General features: G+C 41.0%; 3 protein-coding genes across 4 annotated transcripts in view; all 3 read left to right on the top strand.

Moving 5' to 3' along the window:
- LOC106918724 (ankyrin repeat- and BTB/POZ domain-containing protein 3-A) overlaps positions 1 to 5,203 on the top strand; it is a 176,770-nt gene extending 171,567 nt beyond the window's left edge. Inside the window, exon 17 of the mRNA XM_014988708.2 lies at positions 166 to 5,203. Within this exon, the coding sequence (XP_014844194.2) occupies positions 166 to 396 (231 nt within the window). The 3' untranslated portion in view covers positions 397 to 5,203. The remainder of the gene's footprint in view (positions 1 to 165) is intronic.
- A 475-nt stretch (positions 5,204 to 5,678) lies between these two features.
- Positions 5,679 to 11,408, top strand: LOC106918769 (uncharacterized). Of its 2 annotated transcripts, XM_014988783.2 has the most exons (7): positions 5,679 to 5,811; positions 6,874 to 7,076; positions 7,160 to 7,261; positions 7,335 to 7,430; positions 7,524 to 7,634; positions 8,453 to 8,576; positions 8,727 to 11,408. In XM_014988783.2, the coding sequence occupies exons 1-7, from the start codon at positions 5,784 to 5,786 to the stop codon at positions 11,324 to 11,326; spliced, it is 3,264 nt and encodes a 1,087-aa protein (XP_014844269.2). In that variant the 5' UTR covers positions 5,679 to 5,783; the 3' UTR covers positions 11,327 to 11,408. The 2 variants fall into 2 exon arrangements, with proteins under 2 accessions (XP_014844269.2, XP_014844278.2); XM_014988792.2 differs by lacking the exon at positions 5,679 to 5,811 and having other exon boundaries at positions 6,936 to 7,076; positions 7,348 to 7,430.
- An 844-nt stretch (positions 11,409 to 12,252) lies between these two features.
- Positions 12,253 to 18,856, top strand: LOC106918762 (uncharacterized). The gene is made up of 7 exons (XM_014988771.2): positions 12,253 to 12,680; positions 13,670 to 13,872; positions 13,966 to 14,067; positions 14,146 to 14,241; positions 14,315 to 14,425; positions 15,086 to 15,209; positions 16,084 to 18,856. Exons 1-7 carry the CDS (start codon positions 12,653 to 12,655, stop codon positions 18,681 to 18,683), a joined length of 3,264 nt encoding a protein of 1,087 aa, XP_014844257.2. The 5' UTR covers positions 12,253 to 12,652; the 3' UTR covers positions 18,684 to 18,856.
- The last annotated feature ends 4,479 nt before the right edge of the window (positions 18,857 to 23,335 follow it).

The following is a 23,335-nucleotide window of genomic DNA, read 5'->3' as shown; positions in this document are numbered from 1 at the left end:
TATGACTGGTTTCTATTTATTCACATTTTCCAAAGCAGATCACGTTTAGAATGACTTAACATTTTGCAAAAACAAATCGGATAACTTAAAGTAAATAAAAAGAAAAAACTGATATTTCCCCATTTTTCAATGCTGCATTTTTCCACCTTTCTTCTCTCTCTGCAGTTTCTCGGTGCGTTGGAGCTAACTGCGTTCATCGAGGGCTACTTCCTGAAGAACATGGTGCTGCTGATCGAACTGGACGCCTTCAAGCAGCTCCTGTACGAGCCGTCCGCCACCGAGAGCCCCGCGTCCAGCCCCGCCCTCTGCTCCGACATCCTCCACGACCTGGAGAAGACGCTGGCCACTCGCATCCACTCCATCCACCTCTCCACCTCCAAGGGCTCGGTGGTGTGACCGCCGCCCGCCGCGCTCCCATCCAGCCGCAGCATCGATGTAACGCCCGTTTTAGCAAACACTGTCCCGCCCACGTCAAACTGCTGTCGGACGATCTACCGCCAGGATTTCCCTTTAATTCTGCTGCTTGTTGAACGTTGATGTAGACGTTTGTGACTTAACTTTGTTTCTTTGCCTTGAGCCTCTGTCCTGACGGCTGTTCACTTCACTGCGGATAAAAACAAACCCGACTCGGTCAAGACGCCTCGTTCACAATAATCCAACTGTGTTTCATACAGAACATATGCATGAAATACATATTTTACACTTTTTTCACTCAGAAACTAAAGTAGAAGTTTTACTCATTCAATACAAACGATACATTTTCTGGAAGTGGACGCCATGGCAGCAGCAAATGAAATCCCTGCTATACGGCCCGTAGCAATGTGAGGACTTTTAAGGTGGACTTGCTTACATCTCAGTCTGTCGGTGTGTTTTTGCTGGACACGTTTCACTGTGTTTTATCTGCCATGTTGCAGAAGCCAAACTGATCACAGGAACTTCCGCCGTGGCCGCCGCCGCCGAGCCGGTTCAAATAAACCCGAAATCTATGCTGACTTGATTCCGAAAACACGGGAAATAATTCGTCTTTTTGCATGACTCCTCCTTTACTGAGCTGCCATTATGTTGCTTTTTTATGCACAGCTTACTTCATGGACCACTTTTCTGAGCGGGAAGTAAAAGAAATTGCTGCTTATTAACTTTTTATTCGCCACAAGACAGAGCGGGATTCTGGAGACGGACCACGTTTTTGAAAGCAGACTGTAAATATCTTCTGGAAGTCATCGTTTTTGTACGCCGGTATAAAATCCCCACACTTACTGGCCTCACTAAACGTGCTCCCCGCTGTGCGTCCGGATTATGCAAGCTTGCATGTTTAATCCATCTGTATGACTTGTGTGTTATGCAACATTGCGCTGCGGGACGCCGGTTGCTCCAGTTTTAGCTGAACCGAAGGGTTTCCCCTCCAATTATTTTTGCTCTGAAGCATCCCAGATTATCAGGATAGATTACAAGATTCATACTAGTTTGCAGCATTTAAATTACCATCTGTGTATTAATTTATTTTAGCTGTTTAGTATTGAATTGAAATTACACACAAAATAATATTTTACTGTCATTGCTTGGTGGTGAAAGGGAGGAAGAGGTGGAGCAAATATAAAGATCAACTTTTAAAAAAGTCTAGCTTTCCAAAAATTAAACAAAAAATAATGAAACTATAAGTAAGAAGCCGAAGATGAAACTCAAATATAATAAATAATGTCCAGCATATCACAAGGAGCTAAGAAAATGTTAGCATTTTGATGTCTAATCAAATTTATGTTGATTTCTGGAAAACAAAGTGATACAGCTGCGCTTACAAAACAAAAATGAACATCGTCTTCATAACTAAATGAAAGATATCAAGAGAAATTTCAGACTTGTGAAAATGTTTTTCCTGGTCTTTCTTGCGAACTTAAATCTTCATGTTTCTCTTTGAGAGCATCAATAAAGTTAATCTTGAAGTTTCTTCCTTACACTTTCATATCAAAAAGTAACACAAACCTGCTGTGGGTTGTGTGGTGACGTTTTAGGGTTTTTGGAGACTTCTTTTAGCATCTTACTGTCTGCTCTCAGGGTGAACATGCTTTGTCGGCCAACATGGACATGTCAGCAGTTTTATTTTGAAATCTGATTACAAATTATTCTGAGATGTCTATTTTTTTATAGATCTTTTCTCTCACTTAAACAGTAACCAAACTAAAGATGTCTGAGATTTAAAAGTGGAAACCTTCTAAAAAAAAACTTGACAGTATTTTCTTTTATTGTTTATTTAAATTATTTAAAATTTTAGTTGTATATATATATATATATATTAAATACCTTCAAGTCTAAATTTTTCTGAAAAACACTGAATCTTGTTGGAGAGAATCGTATTTTCACATGAATGTATAATGACAGAAATACTTAATTATTAAAGCTCCTTGCAGATCATGCCAAATATTTTGCAAAACTTATTTTTTTTTAATTGTGTTGCATCTGAATGGTCTGGATGTCATAAAACGATTAAAAAGCACCCAGTTTCTGCATTCCCTCAGTATTTCAGTACTAAAAGCTGCAACAGTTAAGTAAATGTTATGTTTTCTTCCTACCTATATGCTGTGATTTCATAAAATTAAAATACAAGCTGAAAATGTTCTGAGAGGAAACGGTGAAATGAGTTGAAGAAAACACGATGGATTTTAATCAAGTTCATGTCTATGATCGCCCCCTGCTGGTGCAGCATGGGTTTTACAACATTTTGATCATCCATCGTGAGGAAAAAATGTATAGAAAATCAAGAAACCGTCCAGGAAATTAATTAGCAGTTTTAAAAAAATGAACTCTACTAAATACAAAGTGTGAATTTAACAAAAGTAATAAAAAAAAACATCTCTTGGTAATTTATGCATTGAATATAAGAATTCCTTGTTCACAGTGCTGAATTTTCCACACAACTGTCTCATACGGTGTTGACCCTTAACAACTACGTCACTCTGTCATTCGAGGCGCCATGTTGGACGTCGGAAGTGAGGGATGAGAGTATTTAACAGAACGATTGCAATTGTTTTCCAAAGTTGTTTTTTTTTTCCAGTTTATTCGTGGCTTCTACTTGTTCGAGTCGAGTTAATTTGTCTGAACGTAACTCAGCTGGTTGGGCCTCATTGACGACGGTATTTACAAAAATTGGAAACAGCTAGCTTCGAACCCGACCCATATCTCCTCCCTGGTGACGTGTTGATCAAATTACCGACTTTGCCTGAATTCACACCACGTGATTTATATCACTATGTCATAAACAGCGTTTTTCCTTACACCGTAGCAATATTATAAACATACAAAAGAGAAGATGCTAACCAGTTTGTTTGTTTTTTTCGTACATGCTAGGCTACATGACGGCGCGGCATTGTTTCCATGGTTACCAATGGCTAGACGCACCTTCTCCATAGTGCGAATAATTTATCTTTCTAATTATATATACTTATAAAGTGTATGAACGTTAATCTTCTTACGTTGTAAAAAAAAATGTTCGCTGCAAATCCGCGATTACACTGAAGGCTGAGTCATGATTGACAGCTGCTATCCATCGCCGCCATATAATAAGTTATAAAATAAAATAAGTTTGGTTTCTATACGACCGCGCAGCACTCTGACCATTTTAAAAGTGAAATAAAAAGCGATATTAGACTTCCGGTTGTCTCTTTTGTGACAGCCTTTACAGGAGCGTATTGGTTGCTTTGATGTCCGTCATGGCGGAGCGGAGCGTGACGTCACGCGAAAAGGGTCCATTTTTTTTTTTTTTCATATTTTCAAAAAAGTAAATACCAAGTAATTCTCTTAATGCCACCAGAGGTCCCTAATATTTACCAAGAGTTTTTCTGTTCAAATATTGACAATTCATTAAGAGGTTCTCTAGTTTTATGCATTCAGTTGTATTTTAATATACGGCTGAAATCTATTTAATGAATGTAACACAAAGCGGTTGGAGATTAAGAAATTGTGCAATTTTTTTCCAGCAACAGACCAAATGCAACAGTCAAATCAGTTTTCATTTGTAGATGTAATGTTTGTTTCACTATCAATCACTATTTATATTCTTATGAAATATAATTCTGTAGCACACTCAAAATTACATCCATATTTTAGCCTAAATTTTGAGAAAATCTTAACATAATATATAAACTTCTATAAATATTGACAGATTATAGATGCTATACTACAGTTTTATTTTCTTATCTACATGCATAGCAGTATATATTTTATTTTACATTCAGCAGTTTTGAAAAGATTATATTTAATAATGCTTTAAGACATTTAGTAGAAGCAATATTTACATCAGATTGTGTTCCCATGAGGTTAGCTATGGTGTAAATGTGAGCTAAACGAGTGACTGAAATTTGCTTAAATATATATATTTTTGGTCAAATATCTGTGGCACCCTATGGTGTGTTTTTGTTTATTTTACCCTGAATGCTTTAAAGAGTTTACTGTATGTTAATAACTTAAATGAGTCTTCACATAGTCACATATTTTAGTGGAAACGCTTTATTTGAAAGTGATATATAACCTGATGCAAACCAAGGTTCATGATGATGTCAAAGCACTTTTTTGTGCCAGTGTTACTGTAGCCTCACACAATCAGAGTATTTTACCAGTGAGCTTGAGTTAAAGTCTTATTGTGACCCAACAGCAACTAAAGTATGAAAATAAAGTCAAAGATTTTATGCTTATCTGTTTCTGTTAGTCTTAATGTTATGCCAGTAGCAAAAAAAAAAAAAAAAAACAGCTTAGCTTGTCCCATTTCTGGCATTTCTGGCCCAAAATGGGTCAAAGCTGTAGAGTAAATGTCAGTTTGCATGGCTCTTCTTGTTTAATGTTGTTGGGAATGTGTTCTGTACAGCAGCTTTGTCTCAACACCCTCCTTTGTGTTTGTCTGAGCATTTATTATCCTCCGTATTTGTTACTGGTAATATACCTAATTTTCCCTAGACACAGTGATAACTTGCATGGGTTAGTTTAAATCCACATGGGGATGAAACTTTTGCTACTTCTGTTCCTTTGAAGGGAAAATGTACATTGTACAAATTATATATATATATATACATATATATATAAATTATACATGGTGTAAGAAGCAGAGATGTGGTGGAGTTTAACAACAAAGAGAAATGTTACACTCATGCTACGGTTTCTGTCGTTCCATGACATGATATTGTGGACAGCTAATAAAGACCTCAGTTTAAAAAGATCTAAAGTCTTAATTGTCTTTTTTCCTTGTGTTTGTGAGAGGAATATGTATTTGTGGGCTAAGCTAAGCAAAAGTATATGGAAAAACTTGCTAAATCCTTTTTCTGACATTAAAAATGTGTGCAAAACGTGTTGATTTCAAAGAAATGCAATTAAAATCTGTCAAAATTGAGTTTAGTAGTATTTTTCCGAGGCACTATTGACATCAAAAAGCGCAATTATATACGTATATCTATTAAAAAGTAGAAGTAATTTTCCTCATTCCATGAAATGATCTCTTGATAGCGACGTTAAACTTATTATCACCAATATATTGTGTTTCCTCCACAGTACGGTAATTAAATCCTCTTATAAATTAACGTTAAAACCGATGTGTGTTATTATTGTGCTGCTGTAAGCGAACTGTTGGACGGCAGAATGTATTGACCTATATTCTGCTACAGCGCATGCGCCGTACGTATAACCCGCCGCGCCGCCCTTCCTTTCCGTCTCTCCGTTTGCTCTGCAGGTCTGTGTGTACGTCGACCTGAAACAGTGTCGAGGTAAACTGTTTATTCAGATTGCTAGCTTTACAAAACAACATGGAAAGCCCGGATCATATAGAAAACGGTAAGCCATCTAGAATGTCAGCACTCGTTGTTCTTAACGAGTTATTAGTTGATGTTTTGGAGCGTGTGCGCCCCATTTTCAATATGGCGTAGCTCGATTCGGGATGTTGACGGCGTTTCGGTGCCGTGTTGCTCCACCAGGAAGCTGCTGTGTACTCAACTTAGACTTAAAGTTTATGTTAGAATTTAGCTAACTTCTAAGCATCGTCATGTTTTAATTAATTGTAAATTACTAAAACTTAACTTACGCTGTGACCGCTTATCATAAGGAGTACTAAATACTTCTAGAGGGTTTAACTTCGACTGTTACCTTTAGCCGTCTGAAAGCTTAACTACCTTCTGGAAAGCTACATTTGAGCTATCTTATAAAAGATAATTATCCATTGTAAATGCCATTTTAGTCTCTACTCAACTTTTACCGCTGTTGTTATTGCTCAGTTAGGTAGATCATCTTGCTCGGACTTTACGTCACTTTTGAATGCATCACGGAGCAACACGATTTCCTGACTTTGTTGCTAAGCTATATGGAGGTCAAGAAATGCCATAAATCGTTAAAAAAATATCATTAAATGATTGCTTAATTGTGTTCATAATAAACTCAGAACCTCAAAAATAAATAAATGTTTTCTCAACATAATTATGTGGAACACAGTTAGGGCCACTAATTGAGACCATTCCAACTTTTTTTCTTATGCTGTCGGAAGATGTGCTTATCTTCCTAATATAGAAGGAGATTATTCTTATCGTGCATTTAATGACAATTAAAAAAAAGATAATAAACTGTAATTTTAATGTTTCCGGTAACATTCACAAATAAATAAAATTGTCTTTTTAAAAGATATTTTACATGTATCTCTTCATAATATATGCATTTATTGTTGTTTTTTTAAGCATAGAAAAAAAACTAGAGGTATTCACAGGTGAACATACTCATATTAACTTTTCCACTTTTAGTGTAACATATTCTTTAAAATTCAGCTCAAAACTGAAGGCCGGATTTTTTGAAAACATCGTTTTTCAGTGTCAAAATGCAAAAACAACAAGTTTAAATCTTTATTTATAGATCTGCCTCTCCAGCTTCCGTCTCTTCGCCTCTTCATTCCTCCCCTCCGTTTAGTCTCTGGAGCCATGTGGCACACGGTGCAGAGCAGGAACGTTCAGGATTATGGGATGGTGGAAGAGTTCATCAGCAGAGTCACAGATGTTGTGCCAGAACTGTTGAACCCAGAGCAGAAAGTCCAGCTCCTTCTTGGACTCAGAGCACGAGTAAACAGAGACACTTATTAATCGTACAAAAATGCTGATGTGTGACCTGCATAAAGTGTTTGAGATTACGTCTTTTCTTGCAGCTTGTTCTTGAACTGTGTCGTTCGGAAAAGTCCACAGACACAGAATCTGTCGAGATGCATCTGGATCGGATCAGAACCCTCATGTCCTCATGGGCAGCGCAGGTTGGTTCCGTACATGATGTCTTCTGGATCATTCACTCGATTCTTTAACTGAAGCTGTGCGTCTCATTTCCAGCCTTGCTTTGCAGATGTAAGTTTTCCCGAGACAAACTTTGTGGATCAGGTGGAGCTGATGTTGAAGCACTCTGAGGAGAGGAAGAAGTTCTTCCAGGTTTGTCCAGAACGGCATGGTATAGGACCAGAAGTTGATGTTTGGTTGGCAATAAGATGCATTTATAGGTGAATTGTGATCATTGTCCTGCAGGATGTTTTCCCCACAGATTTTGGACCTGATTTTGACAACGCTCTGCGGATGCTGATGCTGGACTTTGTGTCCAGACTGGAGAAGCTTCTTCCAGTTCCTGATATTCAGCAGGTAGAAGAGCTGGAGCTTCATCATCCGTCACCTCCGTTCTTTCTCAACATGCTGTGTCATGCGTATTCCACAGAAGCTTTGAAAAAAGCTTCTGTGGAAGCTTTTTTCCACAGAAAAAAGCTTCCACAAATCAGAAGTCAGATTCTGACTTCTGATTTGAAGTCAGAATCTCAGGATTCTGACTTCAAAATTTAGACTTTATTGTCAAAATTTAGACCTTAATATGAGATATTTTTTAAAAACAAAATTCATCTTAATTTCAAAATTCAGACTTTAATCTATTTCTGATTTTTTTTTCTGCTCAAAATTCTTGATTTTTTTTAATTCTCACTATTTAGACCTAAATTTTAAAATTCAGCCTTTAATCTCAAAATTCTCAATATAATCTCAGAATTCCAAATTTATTTCTCATAATTCTGATTTTAACCTCAAAATTCAGATCTAAATTTTAAAATTCTCATTTTAATTTAGAAATTCTCTGTTTAATCCCAGAATTCCACATTTATTCTGATAATTCTGTCGTTTTTCGTAGTTATTGAATTTGATCAAAATTCACCTTAATTTCAAAATTCAGACTTTATTCTCATATTTCTGATTTATCTTTTTCAAAATTCTTGATTTTTTTTTTATTCTAACTATTTAGACCTAAATTTTAAAATTCTGCCTTTAATCTCAAAATTCTCAATTTAATCTCAGAATTCCAAATTTCTTCTCATAATTCTGACTCTTTTTCTCAAAATGCTTGACTTTAATCTCAAAATTCAGACCTTAATTTCAAAATACTGACTTTTTCCCCCCTCAAAATTCAAACTTTCCAGACTGCATCCATCCTGAGTGCAGTGCCTTCTGCCTTGGAGGAGTCCGCTCACTCCGTCCCCGACCAACAGCACCTGGCCGCTGCTCTGCGGTACCACACAATGCTCGGATGTCTCAATTTTTCCGGTGAGTCTCTTCAGTATCTGTGTAGTACTTGCAAATGGACAATGAGCTTCTGGTAAAGTTCTGACTGGATGTATAATTTGAAGAAAACTCAACAAATTCAAGCCAATTCTTGTTTGTAGAAATGGCTGAACAGTTTTTATTTCCACACAGATGAAACTCAGACCATTCCATCCTCCACTGGGACCTCCATCATGTCATCCTTGTCTCTTCCTCAGCTGGACCAGCTTGTGGTCTGTTCCGACCCGATACAGACGCAGCCTTTGCCGGAGCTGTTGCCTGATACCTTGACCGTCAAAGTGGAGGAAGAAACTGTGACACCGGTTGACGATGTTGGGCCTTCCAGTCCAGTTCAGCCGGATGATCCTGGAGAATCAAATATGGAGGAATCTGTGAAGGAAGGACCACACCAGGATTCAGATGACGGCGTAGAGCCTCCGCAGCAAACAAGATGGCTCCGACTGAGAAGAAAAGTTTTTAAAGAAAAGAAAGATCCGGTGAAACCCAAAAGAGTCCGGAGGAAATACCACGACAGCAAAACGTGTCCTGTGTGTAACAAGACATTCCCTCGCGCTGCTGGCATGAGGCGGCACCTGGAGATTCACAAAGCAAAGCGCGACTACAATCATAATTGTGCCAAGTGCGACAAACGATTCAGGGACCAGTACGACTTGAAGCGACACACCATGCGAGTCCACGAAAAGGGAGAGACGAGTGACGCCACTAATACGAGAGCCAGGAAGTCCAAAGAGTCAGCCACAAATCAAACCTGTCCTCACTGTGGGAAGTATTTCGCCTGGCAGAGTGATCTGAAGCGGCACATAGAGACTCATTCAGGGGAGCGCCCACATCAGTGCTCTTTGTGTGGAAAGAAGTTTAAAAACCCTTACGCCTTGAAGTCACATGAGAAGAGCTGCAAAACAAAAGCGGAGAAAATGGCCAAGAAAAAGAAAAAGGAATCCTTAAATCCAGAAACAACTGCAGAGGTATCAGCAGAACCTCCAAACAATCCACCTCTAAATACAGAGCTGACTCCATGTATGCTGCTGTCTACTGAAGTATCAGTTAAACATAAAGTTTGTCCCATCTGCAGCATGACCATTAAGAACAACAGAGACATTAAGAAGCATTTGCGATCTCACTCTGAAGAACGACCGTATGTCTGCCTCACGTGTGAGAAGGGCTTTAAGTACAAAGATACAATAAAGAAGCACCAAACTCTCAAAGGCCACAAGGGCATCAGGGAGGTGCAGTGCATGAAACTGGAGAGGCTTCTCTCTGAGGCTGATGCTCAGTGTACTGGTGATACTGGTGGACCAGAAGAAATGGATCTGGAGGGATCTGAAGATTCTCCAAAAGAGAGTGTACCTGTTCTGAAGATGTCCAAAGACGGCCTGAAAGTGTGTCCTGTCTGTTCCAAGACGTTTGATATGATTAAAACTTTGAACAAGCATCTCCAGTCTCACAGGGTCGACCGGCCGTATTACTGCGTCCACTGCAAGAGGCGCTATAAAGACTTGTACGGACTCAAAAGACACCAGATCTATGCAGTCTGCTACAACAAACCCCCACGTTACTCGCTGAAGAAAGGGTCTAATCAGGGTGAAACGGATCTCCAACAGATATTTGTCTGGTGCTCAAACTGCAGCCAACACTTTGAGTCCCTGTCCGCCCTGAAAGAGCACCAGGAAAGCGTTTGCCGAGCGGAACCGACCGTGAAGAAATGCAACGAGTGCGGAAAGGAGTTCAAAAGCATAACGATGCTTAAGGTGCACAAGAAGGTTCACAACCCGTTGTACTGCAAAGACTGCAAGAAGATCCTGGCTGACGAACCCGCCTTTGAGCGGCACAAGCTGTTGCACAGGCCGATGCAGTGCACGATGTGCGATGAGACGTTCATCATCTCAAGACGTCTGAGAGAACACTATGAGAAGCAGCACAACTTCACAGGACCCTTCCCTTGTACTCAGTGTGACAAAACCTTTGTCCAACTTTCCTATCTCATTATCCACCAGAGGATCCACAGAGGGGAGTTTCCGTTTGTCTGTGACAGTTGTCCTGAGAAATTCAGGACCTCCTCCTTGTTGACGGTTCATCGGCGGAAACACTCCGGGGAGAAGCCCTTCCTGTGCTGGCAGTGTGGCAAGTCGTACCGCGCCGCCTCGGATCTCTCCATGCACATGGGAACCCACTCCGAGGAGAGACCCTGGGTCTGCACTGAGTGCAACATGGCTTACCGCACAAAGGCGCAGCTCAAGAACCACGTGGAGCAAGTCCACCTCTGTATCCGGTTCACATGTGCCACCTGCGGGAAGCAGTTCATGAAGGAGATGTCGCTGAAAAGGCACGAGCTCACTCACACAGGCGAGAGGCCTTTTCCGTGCACAGAGTGCGGCAAATCCTTCCTGACTGGCAACGAGCTCCTGCGGCACAGCAGGTACCACACCGGCGTGCGCCCGTATAAGTGCGAGGTGTGCTGCAAGGCCTTCATCCAGTCGAGCTACTTAAAGATCCACATGCGTCTCCACACAGGAGAGAAGCCGTACGCATGCGAAATCTGTGACAAACGCTTCAGGTTGTCCAGAAACATGCAGAAACACAGACTCACTCATGATGGGAAACAGAAGAGCTTCACGTGTGAGATCTGCGGACTCAGTTTTTCCCAAAGGAAACTGCTGAACGAACACTCTGTCACTCACGAACAGAACATCGAGACGGTCTTTGGAAATGAGATTGAGTTGGAGTATCAATAGGCTTCCTGTCTGCTCTTAAATTGTAACATTTCCTAATTTTTCTGAGACATTCCTATGTCTTTATTAAAATTTTTGGTCACCAGCTCTTTCCAGTTAACGTTTTTTATTATTTGTTTTTGTCACCAGTGATTAAACTGTAAGACAAGAACTTCAGTGATGGTGCTAAGCGAAATCTATGTAAAAAGAGTGTTACTTATATCAATCCAAATTACATGCAGATTCATTGCTTTTGGGTAAAAACTATGCAGTTGACATGAATTAATAAAGTTTAAAGAGGCATTTCTTTCTTACAAAACAAACTTCAAACCAAAAAATAGATTTTTTTTGTTTTGTTTTAGAGCAATCAATATGTGACTAACTATTCAAAAGTGAAAATTCAATCAATAAGTCTCCAAATATGTAGTTGCCCTCAAAATTATTTGTACTTCGACATTGGATTAATGTTGGACTAGTGTATATTGTTCATACATTTGGAAATCTATATATTAAATTACAAAAATACATTTGTTTCAACCATGTATTCAATACATGACTACATGTGGATATAGTTCCTTTAATTTTCTATTATAGAAAATACATTTCCATGTTTATTTCATCGTCCGGTTTACTTGTATGTACAATCCAATAACTAAATTAGGTGCAAATTTTGTACTACTGGTAATAAATAAAAACAAAATGCAACCATTTGTTTAAAATTATGGCTATTAAAAAATCTGTCAAGTATTGCTCATTACCCATATACTCATATTTTCACTATCATCAAATATATTTCAGTGTTTGTTTAGATATATATTAATTTTCAGATTTCAGAAAGTGATTAAAAGTGCTGTGATTCAATAAAAATATACTATTTTTGTACATATTTATATTTGATTTTATTTAAACTATCACATATATTTTTTTTATGATCAATGAATAGTTAATGTTTTATTTTCTTGGCACTTTTGGCTCTTCATACTAAATTATTGCCCTGCCATTAAATGCCGAATTTACTCTAGGTGGCGGTGGTGAGCAACATAGACCGTATTGATTATGTGAAGAAGGATATTTGCAAGCAAGAGGCTTGAAAATAATTTTATTTTTTTCCTAACATGTCAGAATAATTCATAGCTTGTGTTAGCGTGTGAAAATACAAAACGGTTAAAGCAGTAAACGTTATCAAATAAGCATATATGTTGACATACTGCGCCTGCGCACTATGAGCAGGATATCTAACCGTCTTTTCCTCGCCGCCAGCAGCTGGTTGCACCGCAGGGTCGGGCGGACGTCGACTCACAACATCCCCGAATTGATTTATATTCCTAACTGAGTACTTTTCGGCACAATATGGAGAGCTCAGAACCAACCAATGACGGTAAGTCAATGAGCGTTTGTGTAGCGTTTGTTTTTACCGAGTTGTTGGTTTTTCTCTCAGAGTGTGTGCGCCCGATTTCAAACATGGCGTACGCCGCTCTGAGATGGCGGTTGGTATTTGCTACGTTGCACCGCACGCCGGGGAACTGGACTGGGTGAATGAACGTAAATAAGTGCGGACCAATACCTAACAAAAAAGATCCTCACATTCTTTAAATATGTGCTTCAATCGTGGTTATCGTTAGTTTACGTGATAGCCACCGACTAACCGCTGACAAATGTTACCTTCATGGGCTTCAGGTAAAACTAGAGTCAGCAACGCTGGCTGCAAGCAACTGAGATCTGAAGGCAGAAAAACCTCTATATCATCTGCATCGGTTTATGTTCTTCACTTACATGTATTTTAAGATGATTTATTAAGTAAACAGCTACAGATGTTGCGTCCATCACACTGTCGGACTCCACCGGTGTTATAGTTCGCTTTTACCACACGTGTTTCTGTCCGTGAACGCACCAAGCTGCTGGCTGGAGCAGAAGTTGAAGTGAGCGTCAGAAATGTTAGAGAATAAACGATTAGCACCAGAAATAAGTAACTTTTTGGAAAGCGAAGTGTTAAAAGCATTTTTCCTGCATTTCATATTTTAGTTGTACAATACAGAACGCAAAAACTATCAAAATCAAATAATAAACAAATCGTTAAATAGTTATTTAAACCGTTTCTAATGAAAATGTTGCATTAAAAATGCTTTTTTAAATCGTCAAATCTATCCAGCTATTTAATGCATAACTTAACATTTACAGTTAAATTTATTACTTTGTAATTGTTTCATATTTTGTTAAACTATTTAGTATTTTAAATTATCATTAATCCATGAAATGCTGACCAATTTTCAGTTTATCTTTGGTATTAAACTCGACTATTTTAAGATATTTCAATGCAAAAGCTTAAAAAAAGGTTGTGGTTTTCTAATTCTGTGAAATGTTGTCCAGATCCGCCTCTCCTGTTGCCGTCTCTTCGCCTCTTCATCCCCCCCCTCCGCCTCGTGTCTGCGGCCATGTGGCACATCGTGCAGAGCGGGAACCTTCACGAATACGGATTAGTGGAGGACTTCATCAGCACCATCACTGATCTTGTGCCAGAACTGTTGAATCCAGACCAGAAAGCTCAGCTGCTCCTGGGACTGCGAGCACGGGTGAGCAAAAACGAGTGGCATCGGTTCTCCTCCATCAGAGAGTGAGTGAAGAACAGTTCGCTCAGCCTTCCACCTTTTCGTCCTTTCCTCCAGGTTGTTCTTGAATTGTGTCGCTCCGAGCAGATCCCCGACACAGAATCCATCCAGATGCACCTGGATCAGATAAAATCCCTCATATCCACCTGGGCAGCACAGGTTAGCCTCTTTAAATAAAACATTTAACCGATCAGAGCCAATCAGATCTCATAAATGTGAACTTTCCTGTGTTTCCAGCCTTGTTTTTCAGATGTTCAGTTTCCAGAGTCGAACTTTGTGGATCAGGTCGGGTTGTTGCTGAAGGATCCTGAAGAGAAGGAGAAGTTCTTCCAGGTCTTTAGTTTTCAAGTTAAGCTCTTCTTAACTACGAACTCTTCAGACTAAAACCCGACCTTTCCTTCTCTAGGATGTTTTCCCCACAGATTTTGGACCCGATTATGACAACGCTCTGCAGATGCTGATGTTGGACTTCCTTTCCCGACTGGAGAAGCTTCTCCCAGTTCCAGACATCCAGCAGGTAGACGAACACTCACATCGTTTTAAAGGTTTTAATCACACAAGCTGCATTTCCATTACAAATATTTGAAAATCTTTGTTGATATTTTGCTAATGTTAGAAAAAAGAAACAATTTCGCAATTGCTGTGTTCCCATTAAATAAGAAATTAAATTGGATTACACATAAGTAAGCTAGTTCATGCAATAAGTCAGTTTTGCCAAATACATCTATTTTGATGCAACTGAACAAAAGTTTTATCAAAAAAATTTCTTTTTTTTTAATTTACGCATTTCCATATGTTGTGTTTGTAATTTCAATTTGCATAATTCTATGGTTAATAGAAACGTAGCGACAGGTTAATGAGATATCACAGAAAGTTTGGGATTTTGTAGTTTGAATGAAAAATTAACGTAGCTCTATTGGTGCCCACTGCCAAGTCAGCTGGCTGAGCAAAGTCAGAGTAAGATTTGAGCAAACTTGCATCTTTAAATTTGTGATGTGAAACAGAAAACAGGTTTTCCTTGTGCTCAACCAACCAGCTGGCATCTGGATTTAGTTAAATATTTGTTACAGAGACGCCATGCTGATCTGTTTTACTTTAAGGAAATGTTCTCCCGTCTTTCCCATATTTGAGAAAACGTCTGCTTCGTGTTCGGTTTCTTCTCGTTTCTGCATCGTAGACGGCGTCCATCCTCGGCGGCATCCCGACGGCGCTGGAGGAGTGCGCTCACTCGGTACCGGACCCCCAGCACCTGAAAACTGTCCTGCGCTACCAGACGAGACTCGGACACGTGGATTTTACTGGTGAGTCGTAACTTACAAAGTATTTACACCCCTGTTTCTTACACAACCACAAACCTTAATGCTTTTTTTTACTGGGACTTTTTTGTGATTTTGGTTGAGTGTTTACTCCCAACTGTTCTGGGTCAATTCCTTTAGAACCCACCCTTTATTACAGTTACATCTGCAGGCCTCAATTTGATTTAAGTCTGGACTTTGACTAGGCCATTCTAACCAGAGAATGTTCATGTTTACTCGTCTCGAAGAGGAATTTATATTAAAAAAAAAACATGGAAAACAGTTGAAACAAACTGCTGAATATAATCTTGCAAACTGGAAATACATCAGAAACTAAGTCAAAGCAAAAGCATCCAGAACTTTCTGAAGTTAAATTTTCATAATTTGAGTTTTTTATTTTTTATCTTGTTGATAACGATCGGTCACATTTTTCAGATCGTTTTCATTTCAAAGATGACCGAAGGAATATAAAAAGTAATCACTGAACTATTTAAATCTTCCCAGAATTAAAAAAATAACTTCTTTTGTAGAAAAAAGTATGTGCCCCCTAAGCCGAACGACTGATTGTGACACAACAGCTGTGTTGGTGAAAACTAGCAGTGAGCTTCCCATCTCTGTGGGGAAAATTTGTCCTGCTTATCTTTGCAGAATTTATTTCATTTAGCCACATAGAGTGTTGTTTCATTTTAAAAGGCCTGATTTGGGTTGGAATTCAACTCCAAGCTTTGACTAGGCCACTACACAACCTTAGTGTGTGGTAGTAACTGGACATAAAAAAGTTCAAGGAGTATTTCAGCTGAACTTTAAGTCCATTTTTGTACAAAAGCATCTTCTTTTGTTTTTAATCCATCATTGAAATAAAATTTTAATTTCGCCACAGATGAAATGCAGAACATCCCATCATCGTTTGGGAACTGCATCCTGTCCTCGCTGTCTCTTCCTCAGCTGGAGAAGATCGTGATCCACCCTGACGAGCTGCAGATCCAGTCGTCTTCAGACCAGATCCAGGGCTGCATGACGGTGCAGGTGGAGGGCGAAACCGTGACGCTGTTGGACTACATTCAGATAGAGCAGCCGACTCTGGTGGAGTCCGACGATCACGAAGACATGGATGCCAACGTCGACGAAGCGCCGCTCGACGACTCGGACGATGCATTGAAGCCCGCCGCTTTTCAGCCGCTGAAGCAAAGCAAGAGGCTGGAGCTGAAGAGAAAAGCTTCGAAGGAAAACAGCGAATCAGAGGCGGCCAAGAGGCTGCGGAAAAAATACTCCAACAACAAAACGTGTCCCGTGTGCAACAAGACGTTCCTGCGAGCCGCAGCCATGAGGCGCCACCAGGAGATCCACAATGAAAACCGCGACCTGAAGTACAAGTGCAGCAGCTGCGATAAGCGCTTCAGGGACCAGTACGACATGAATCGCCACATGATGCGGGTTCACGAGAAGGGAGCGATGAGCAGCAGCCCTAAAGACGAAGACCTGGGGGATCCCTGCACCTCTGAGACGTCTGAAAATAAAAACTGCTCCTTGTGCGGGAAGTACTTCGCCCGGGAAGTCGACATGGAGCGACACATGAAGTCCCACTCAGAGGACCGTCCGTATAAATGTTCGTTTTGCGACAAGAAGTTCAAGAACCTGTACGTGTTGAAGAGGCATGAGAGGGAGATTTGTAAGAGCAGGGATCAGAAAGCGAGGAAAGGCGCTCCAGATGCGAATGCAGAGGCGCACTCAGCGGTATCGGTGGAAGGGAAAATCTGTCCAATCTGCAGCCGAATCCTCCCCTGCACCGCGGACATCGCGAAGCATTTACGCTCCCACTCCGAGGAGCGACCGTACGTCTGCATAACCTGCGAGAAGGGCTTCAAGTACAAAGACACTCTGAAGAAGCACCAGATCATCCACGGGCACGAGGGCATCCGAGAGGAGCACTGCAAGACCGTGGAGCAGATCCTGGCGGAAGCAGAACCCCAGAACCAGGAGGATCCTGACGGATTAGTCAAGAAAGAAACACAATTTGACCCTCCTGCAGAAACTACGACGGATAACCGGACTGTGGTGGGTTTGAGGAGAAAGAAAGCCCCAAAGGCGTGTCCTGTGTGCAGCAGGGTGTTTGACAGCATCAAAACCCTGAACAGGCACATCCAGTGCCACACAGAGGACCGACCGTTTCACTGCATCCACTGCAAGAAGAGGTTCAAACACATGCACGGCCTGAAGAGACACCAGATCTATGCCATCTGCCACAAGAAGACTTCCCGTCTGTCATGGAAGAAGGAGCAGAGAGCCGGACCCAGCCACAGCGAGGCGAGCAGCACCGACTCCGCACAAGGCCAGACGGCTAAGATCCCTGTCTGGTGCTCCAACTGTGGCAAACATTTTGAGTATCCGTCCGCCCTGAAGGAGCACCAGGAGAACGTCTGCAAGGTGGAGATCCGGGAAGTGATGAAGTGCGACGACTGCAATAAGGAGTTCAAGAGCGTCACGATGCTGAAAGTCCACCAGCGGATCCATGACCCGCTCTACTGCAAGGAGTGTGGCAAGATCCTGGGGAATGAGGCCGCCTTCGAACGGCACAAGCTCATGCACCGGCCGATGAAATGCACAATGTGCGAGAAGAGCTTCACTCTTCTGAGACGACTGAGGGAACACTACGAGAAGCAGCACGGCTTCACCGGGCCCTTCCCGTGTCTGCAGTGCGACAAATCCTTCGTCCAGCTGTCCTACCTTGCCATCCACCAGAGGATACACAAGGGAGAGTTCCCCTATGCCTGCAACATGTGCCCCGAGAAGTTCCGCTCGTCCAACTGCCTGACTGTCCACCAGAGGAAGCACACCGGGGAGAAACCCTTCCTGTGCTGGCAGTGTGGGAAGTGCTACCGCTCAGCCTCGGAGCTGACGGTCCACATGGGGACGCACTCCGAGGAGAAACCCTGGAGCTGCTCGCAGTGCGACATGGCCTACCGCACTAAGCTGCAGCTCAGCAACCATGTGGAGCAGGTCCACATCGGCGTGCGCTACCCCTGCAAGACCTGCGGCAAGCAGTTCATGAAGGAGACGTCCCTGAAGAGGCACGAGCTCATCCACACCGGGGAGAGACCGCACCAGTGCACCGTCTGCGGGAAGACCTTCCTGACCGCTAACGAGCTCCGGCTCCACAACCGCTACCACACCGGAGAGCGGCCGTACAAGTGCGACGTGTGCAGCAAGGCGTTCATCCAGTCGGGCTACTTGAAGTCTCACATGCGCATCCACACGGGGGAGAAACCGTTTAAATGCGACCTCTGCGACAAAACCTTCCGACTGTCCTACCACATGAAGAAACACCAGCGGACTCACACTGGTAAAACGCGGAGCTTCGTCTGTGAGGACTGCGGGTTGGTTTTCCTGCAGAAGAAGCTGCTGTGGGAACATTCGCTCACTCACGACGTGAAGCTGGAACAAACGTTCGCAGCGGAAGTCGGTCTAGAATTTAACCCATGAACTCTGAATGTCTTCATTGGATTTTGTTTACGAGTCAATGTTTTTATTTTCCTTCATGCATAACAGAGTTAACTTGTAAAACAAAAGGAATAAATAATCAGACATGCTCAGGGAAAGGCTGCAGAAAAATGTTGCTTTTCTGAACTTTGAAACATTAAAAACTTGAACCGTCATTGGTGTCTTACTTTTTAGTATCCTTTATCTTTTTATTTTAAAATGAAAATGATAAATTCCAACAATAATTTCAATATTACTCAATTTGTCAACAGAGAAAGGATTACTTGTTGCAGAATTCATCTACTTTGTGTACTTTTTATTAAAAAGTATGCTGGAATAGATTTGATATGTGCAGAAATTGATCCAATCTGGATGTTTTTACCTGGAGAATCCTCCTCATCTGACCCATTTGAGGATTGGTATGTTGTTTCAAGATTTCTGTCAAACAAAACTTAGTCTTTGTTTCATTTGTTCCCACCACTTTTGTCTTCGTCTTTCTGTTTCTTAGTCTGTACAGAACAGCTGCAATCAGAGTTCTCGTGCTTTTAAACAAGTTTCAGTGTCTTACTGGAGTTTTTGCAACATTCCTTCACATTTAACTGTTTAAATAATAACGAGGTCCTATCATCTGCAGGTTGCTTCTAGCTGTAGGAGTGTGGATGGTCAAGATGCATCTACTAACCCTGAACTTGTCAAGTAAGGGCTGAAATATCTGACAGATCCTTTAACACTTCAGAATATAAAAATACAGTTTTAACCAGATCATGAACCCATGGAAGAGGATATGAACCTCTAAAGGGGAAAAAAACAATTCTTGAGATTAAAAACGGTAGGATTCAGTCGATTTTAGAAAATACTGGTGGGCCAAGTGTTGAAATCAAGGTGTGATCTGGGAACTTTGAGATAAAATTGAAATCCACCAGTGACGTGCGGTCAGGGGAGGCAGAGCCTCACCTATCATCATGGGAAAATAATATAATAAAACCATTTATATTGCTATTTTCCCCCTCTATGGTTTGTACTATAAAGTATCTATTTTTTTACTTAGCTTAACCAATTCTGATTATTTTTTCTTCAAAATCGCTGGATTTTCGCATTTTCCCATTCAGAGGCGAAGCCGGTGAGGCAGCAGCGAGCTGAGCCTCACCTGGGATTGCGCAACCTCTCACTGGCTGCCATTCTGTGGGAGCATGTTTTGTCTGTACCCCGGTAATAAAATGGCTAAAAAAACATTTAATATATGGACTGATTTTCCATAATTTCGCTTATGTACATAATGTACAGTGTTTTTTTTTGTCACCAACTGTGTGTGTATCGTGTTTTGGAGTGATCAGAAACGGCAGAAAACAGACTCCGGGGAGGCAGGCAGTTCTCTTGCCTCATGGCAGGGGGCGCTCATGATCCCAGATATTGTGACTGCACAACTGCAGAGTAAGACACAGTGAGCTAGCCATGGAGCTAGCCACACAGTAAATGAGTAAAGTACAGCGATATATTTGTTTTCTCATCTCTTCCGACGTCAACATGAAAGACTACATTTCTACACTTAAACAGTTTTCTAAAGTGGATTTTCAATTGAACCAGGAGACAATAACTAAAGGAAGACCAACACCGGAGCTGAAAGTTTTGCTTCGAGACAGTTTGACGATTCTCAAACGGAGTAGAAAAGACATGCCGAGGATAGACTTGGCTTTGGATGAACGGATATTTTTGTGCAGAATTAGCGGTGAATGGATTTCATTGATAGATAAAGGTAAGACAGCAATAAGATCTTTTTTTTTTATGAAATGTGAGTTTTTTGGGATACAGTTTGTATGTCTAAATAATTCAGTAAAGTAGAAGCGGTAGCTAATCTACCACAGCAATTATTTATTAATTAAACATTAAGCCTAAAACGTACTACAACAACAGACTGAATATTCTGTTCTGTGTGCAAAATTCTTGAATGTTTTTTGGCGTTAAATCCTAAAACATGAAGTGGCATTCTTGTCAGTTGCTATGGCAACGAATCTGCGTAGCTTAACGATTACAGATAACTTTGCTGTGGATCATAGCACGAAATCAATACCTACATTTCTAAGTTTTACTGAGTTAACGTGGCTATGAATGACATGTAAATGATTAGTCTTTTTGTCCTCCAGCGTTGTATGCTTGCACGAAATTTCCGTAGGTCCAATAACATGCATGGTGTCTAAGTCATAAGTCAGTGCCTCACCAGCAATGAACCTCACCGCACGTCACTGAAATCCACAGTGTGCTGAGCATCAAGTTTTTACGTCCATCGTTTATATGGAAGAAGGGTAATTTTCCACCAAAAACAAATCAGAAATTTTTAGATTAGTCTCAGAAAATGTCTAGAACGAAACAAGGAAATTTGTGAGTTTTGAACGTTTAAAATTTACTAGAAATAAATTGAGAAATTTTGACATTATTTTCAGAAATCTACAGAAAACATGGAAATGTCTGAATTTCAAACATCGAAAATGTTTCAAGTTGAAAGTTTTTGACTTTTTTCTAGAATTTTTCTGTGATTATTGTCTCTATATATATTTTTTCATATTCTCTGGAATATTTTAGCCTTTTGAAACTAATAAATTTCCCCCAGACAAAAAAAATTCTAGAAAATTTGAATTTTGTTTTTCTATCTACAATGTCCAAATACACTGTCACAAGTTTTATTTTTCCCTTTTAGAAAGTGAGTAAATTAAATAAACTATGACGTGCCGTTCTTCTATTTTATAAAATACAAATTGCAGAGATGCATCAGGGAACTAAAGCAGACAAAAATCAGCCTGTAGTTGTGCTGTTCGGCCACTAGGTGGAAGTAACACGCTGATGATCGGTGTCAGCGGCTTGTGGCGAAGCATCCCGATACATAAATAATCCAGAGCTTCTGCTTGACTTGAAACCTTAATACCGATTCTCAGTAAGCCGTGAAGGTTCTGCGTAGAGACGCGTTTGTTCTGCAGGCGGCCCTGCTTGTTTATGCAGCTTCTGCTTTTATGCAACATCAGTTTCACAACTGTTTACTCAGGCCCAGTAGCCGAGAGTCAATATTTATCCTGCTTCTCTTCCTCGCAGTTCCTTTCACCTGACCGTTGACGCAGCCTGAGTGACGGTGGAAACCGCAACAGCTGCATCATCCCGTCGGTTTTTAACAGAAAAAAAAAAAAAAAGAAAAAAGGCTCCCGTCTCTGAGAAAAATCAAGCAGCAGCCTCTCCAGAGTGTTGGGAGCAGATCACTTTTTAACCCAAAGCATATTGATTTATATGGGGCTCTAATTGCTTCAGTGTGTCCTGGATTATTCCCCCCAGTAATTGAGGCCTGGCAGCGGTCTCTTTCCTAGACATTGTCTCGGCGGTGCCAGATGGTGAGAAGCGAGGCCCGCTCTGCAGCCCAACCCCTCACCAAGCCGCTGCTCCTGTGTTGGTTCACTTAGCTGCACAGACAGCATTCTTCCTTGCCTGCTTAGAGGTGTCACTTACAGGCCACCGTCCAGATCTGAATGCAGCATGAGGCAGCAGATTTCCAGCAAAGCCGAACCGTGAATCTGTGCATTGTTTGAAATGTTGGCTCTCGTCTCGGATTAGCTGCTGCAGCCACATTAAGCCAATAATTACTGGGGGATAATATTGTTCCTTCATCTGTTTGTTTTGTGTTTTTGTTTCTGAGTCACAGGAACTTTCCTGGATTTGCAAATACAGGGGAATGCCTGGAGCAGGCTTCAACAGGTCGGTGTGTGGGGTAGACTCGCGTCAACACTCAGTAGGAGGGGAACCGAGGTTCCTCCATGCAGCCCGTACAGGACGCAGCAAACTGCTAAAAGTTAAAGGATTCGCTCTTTCTTATATGACAGCATAAATCAGTAGCAATATATGCAGCAATAGACACGTGATCAATATCAATAGATAATACAACTGGTAGAATATTCACTAAACTCTGATCCAGAACCGCACAGCATTCTGGGAGATGTAGGCAGAGGAAAGGCTTCAGCCGCTCATCCTCTCACTGCTAGCCAAAAAAGCCTCGTGGAATCAACTAACTCGCTCGTTCCTTGGTTACCTAGCAACTCACTGATTCCTTGGTTACCTAGCAACAGCCTGTTGAGTAACTTGCGCAGGAGCAGTTTAAGGTTTCTCCTCATAACTGCTGGAAAATAAAAAAAATCAACAACCGTGAGGAGTGAAAACTGGATAAAACAGGAAAGGTCACCTCACTAGTTTGTTTGTATTTCAGATATTTAAAACATTAATTATCGACATTGATTGATACGAAATATGTCTTCAAGATTGGTACAACTGTTTTGGGGTATTCACTCACATTTGTATCCAGTCGAGTTCGAAGGGCATCATCCATTCGACCTAACATTTTTAACTAAAAATGGTAAAGCTGCACTATATAACTTTAATTTACTTTTTTTTTTTTTTAGGAATGTCTCTATGTCACAAGAACATGATATGAGACAGATCATGTATGAAACAAAATCAAGCTCCTCTGCCTTCTCCCTATGGACATGCTGTCATCTGCACACCAAGCAGAGCCAGGAGGAGGGTCTCTGCGCTGTCAATCACCCTTGTGTATCCGCTATGCTGCTGCTAACTCACCCCAAAAGTGATAACACCAGAGAGCATGGCCACCGATAACGGCAGAAAAA

This window comes from Poecilia mexicana, unplaced genomic scaffold (assembly GCF_051168715.1).
Source record: "Poecilia mexicana isolate PSO_F unplaced genomic scaffold, ASM5116871v1 scaffold_23, whole genome shotgun sequence".
NCBI lineage: Eukaryota > Metazoa > Chordata > Actinopteri > Cyprinodontiformes > Poeciliidae > Poecilia > Poecilia mexicana.
Note: the sequence above shows the minus strand (reverse complement) of the source record. Positions and strands in the feature narration are given on the sequence as shown.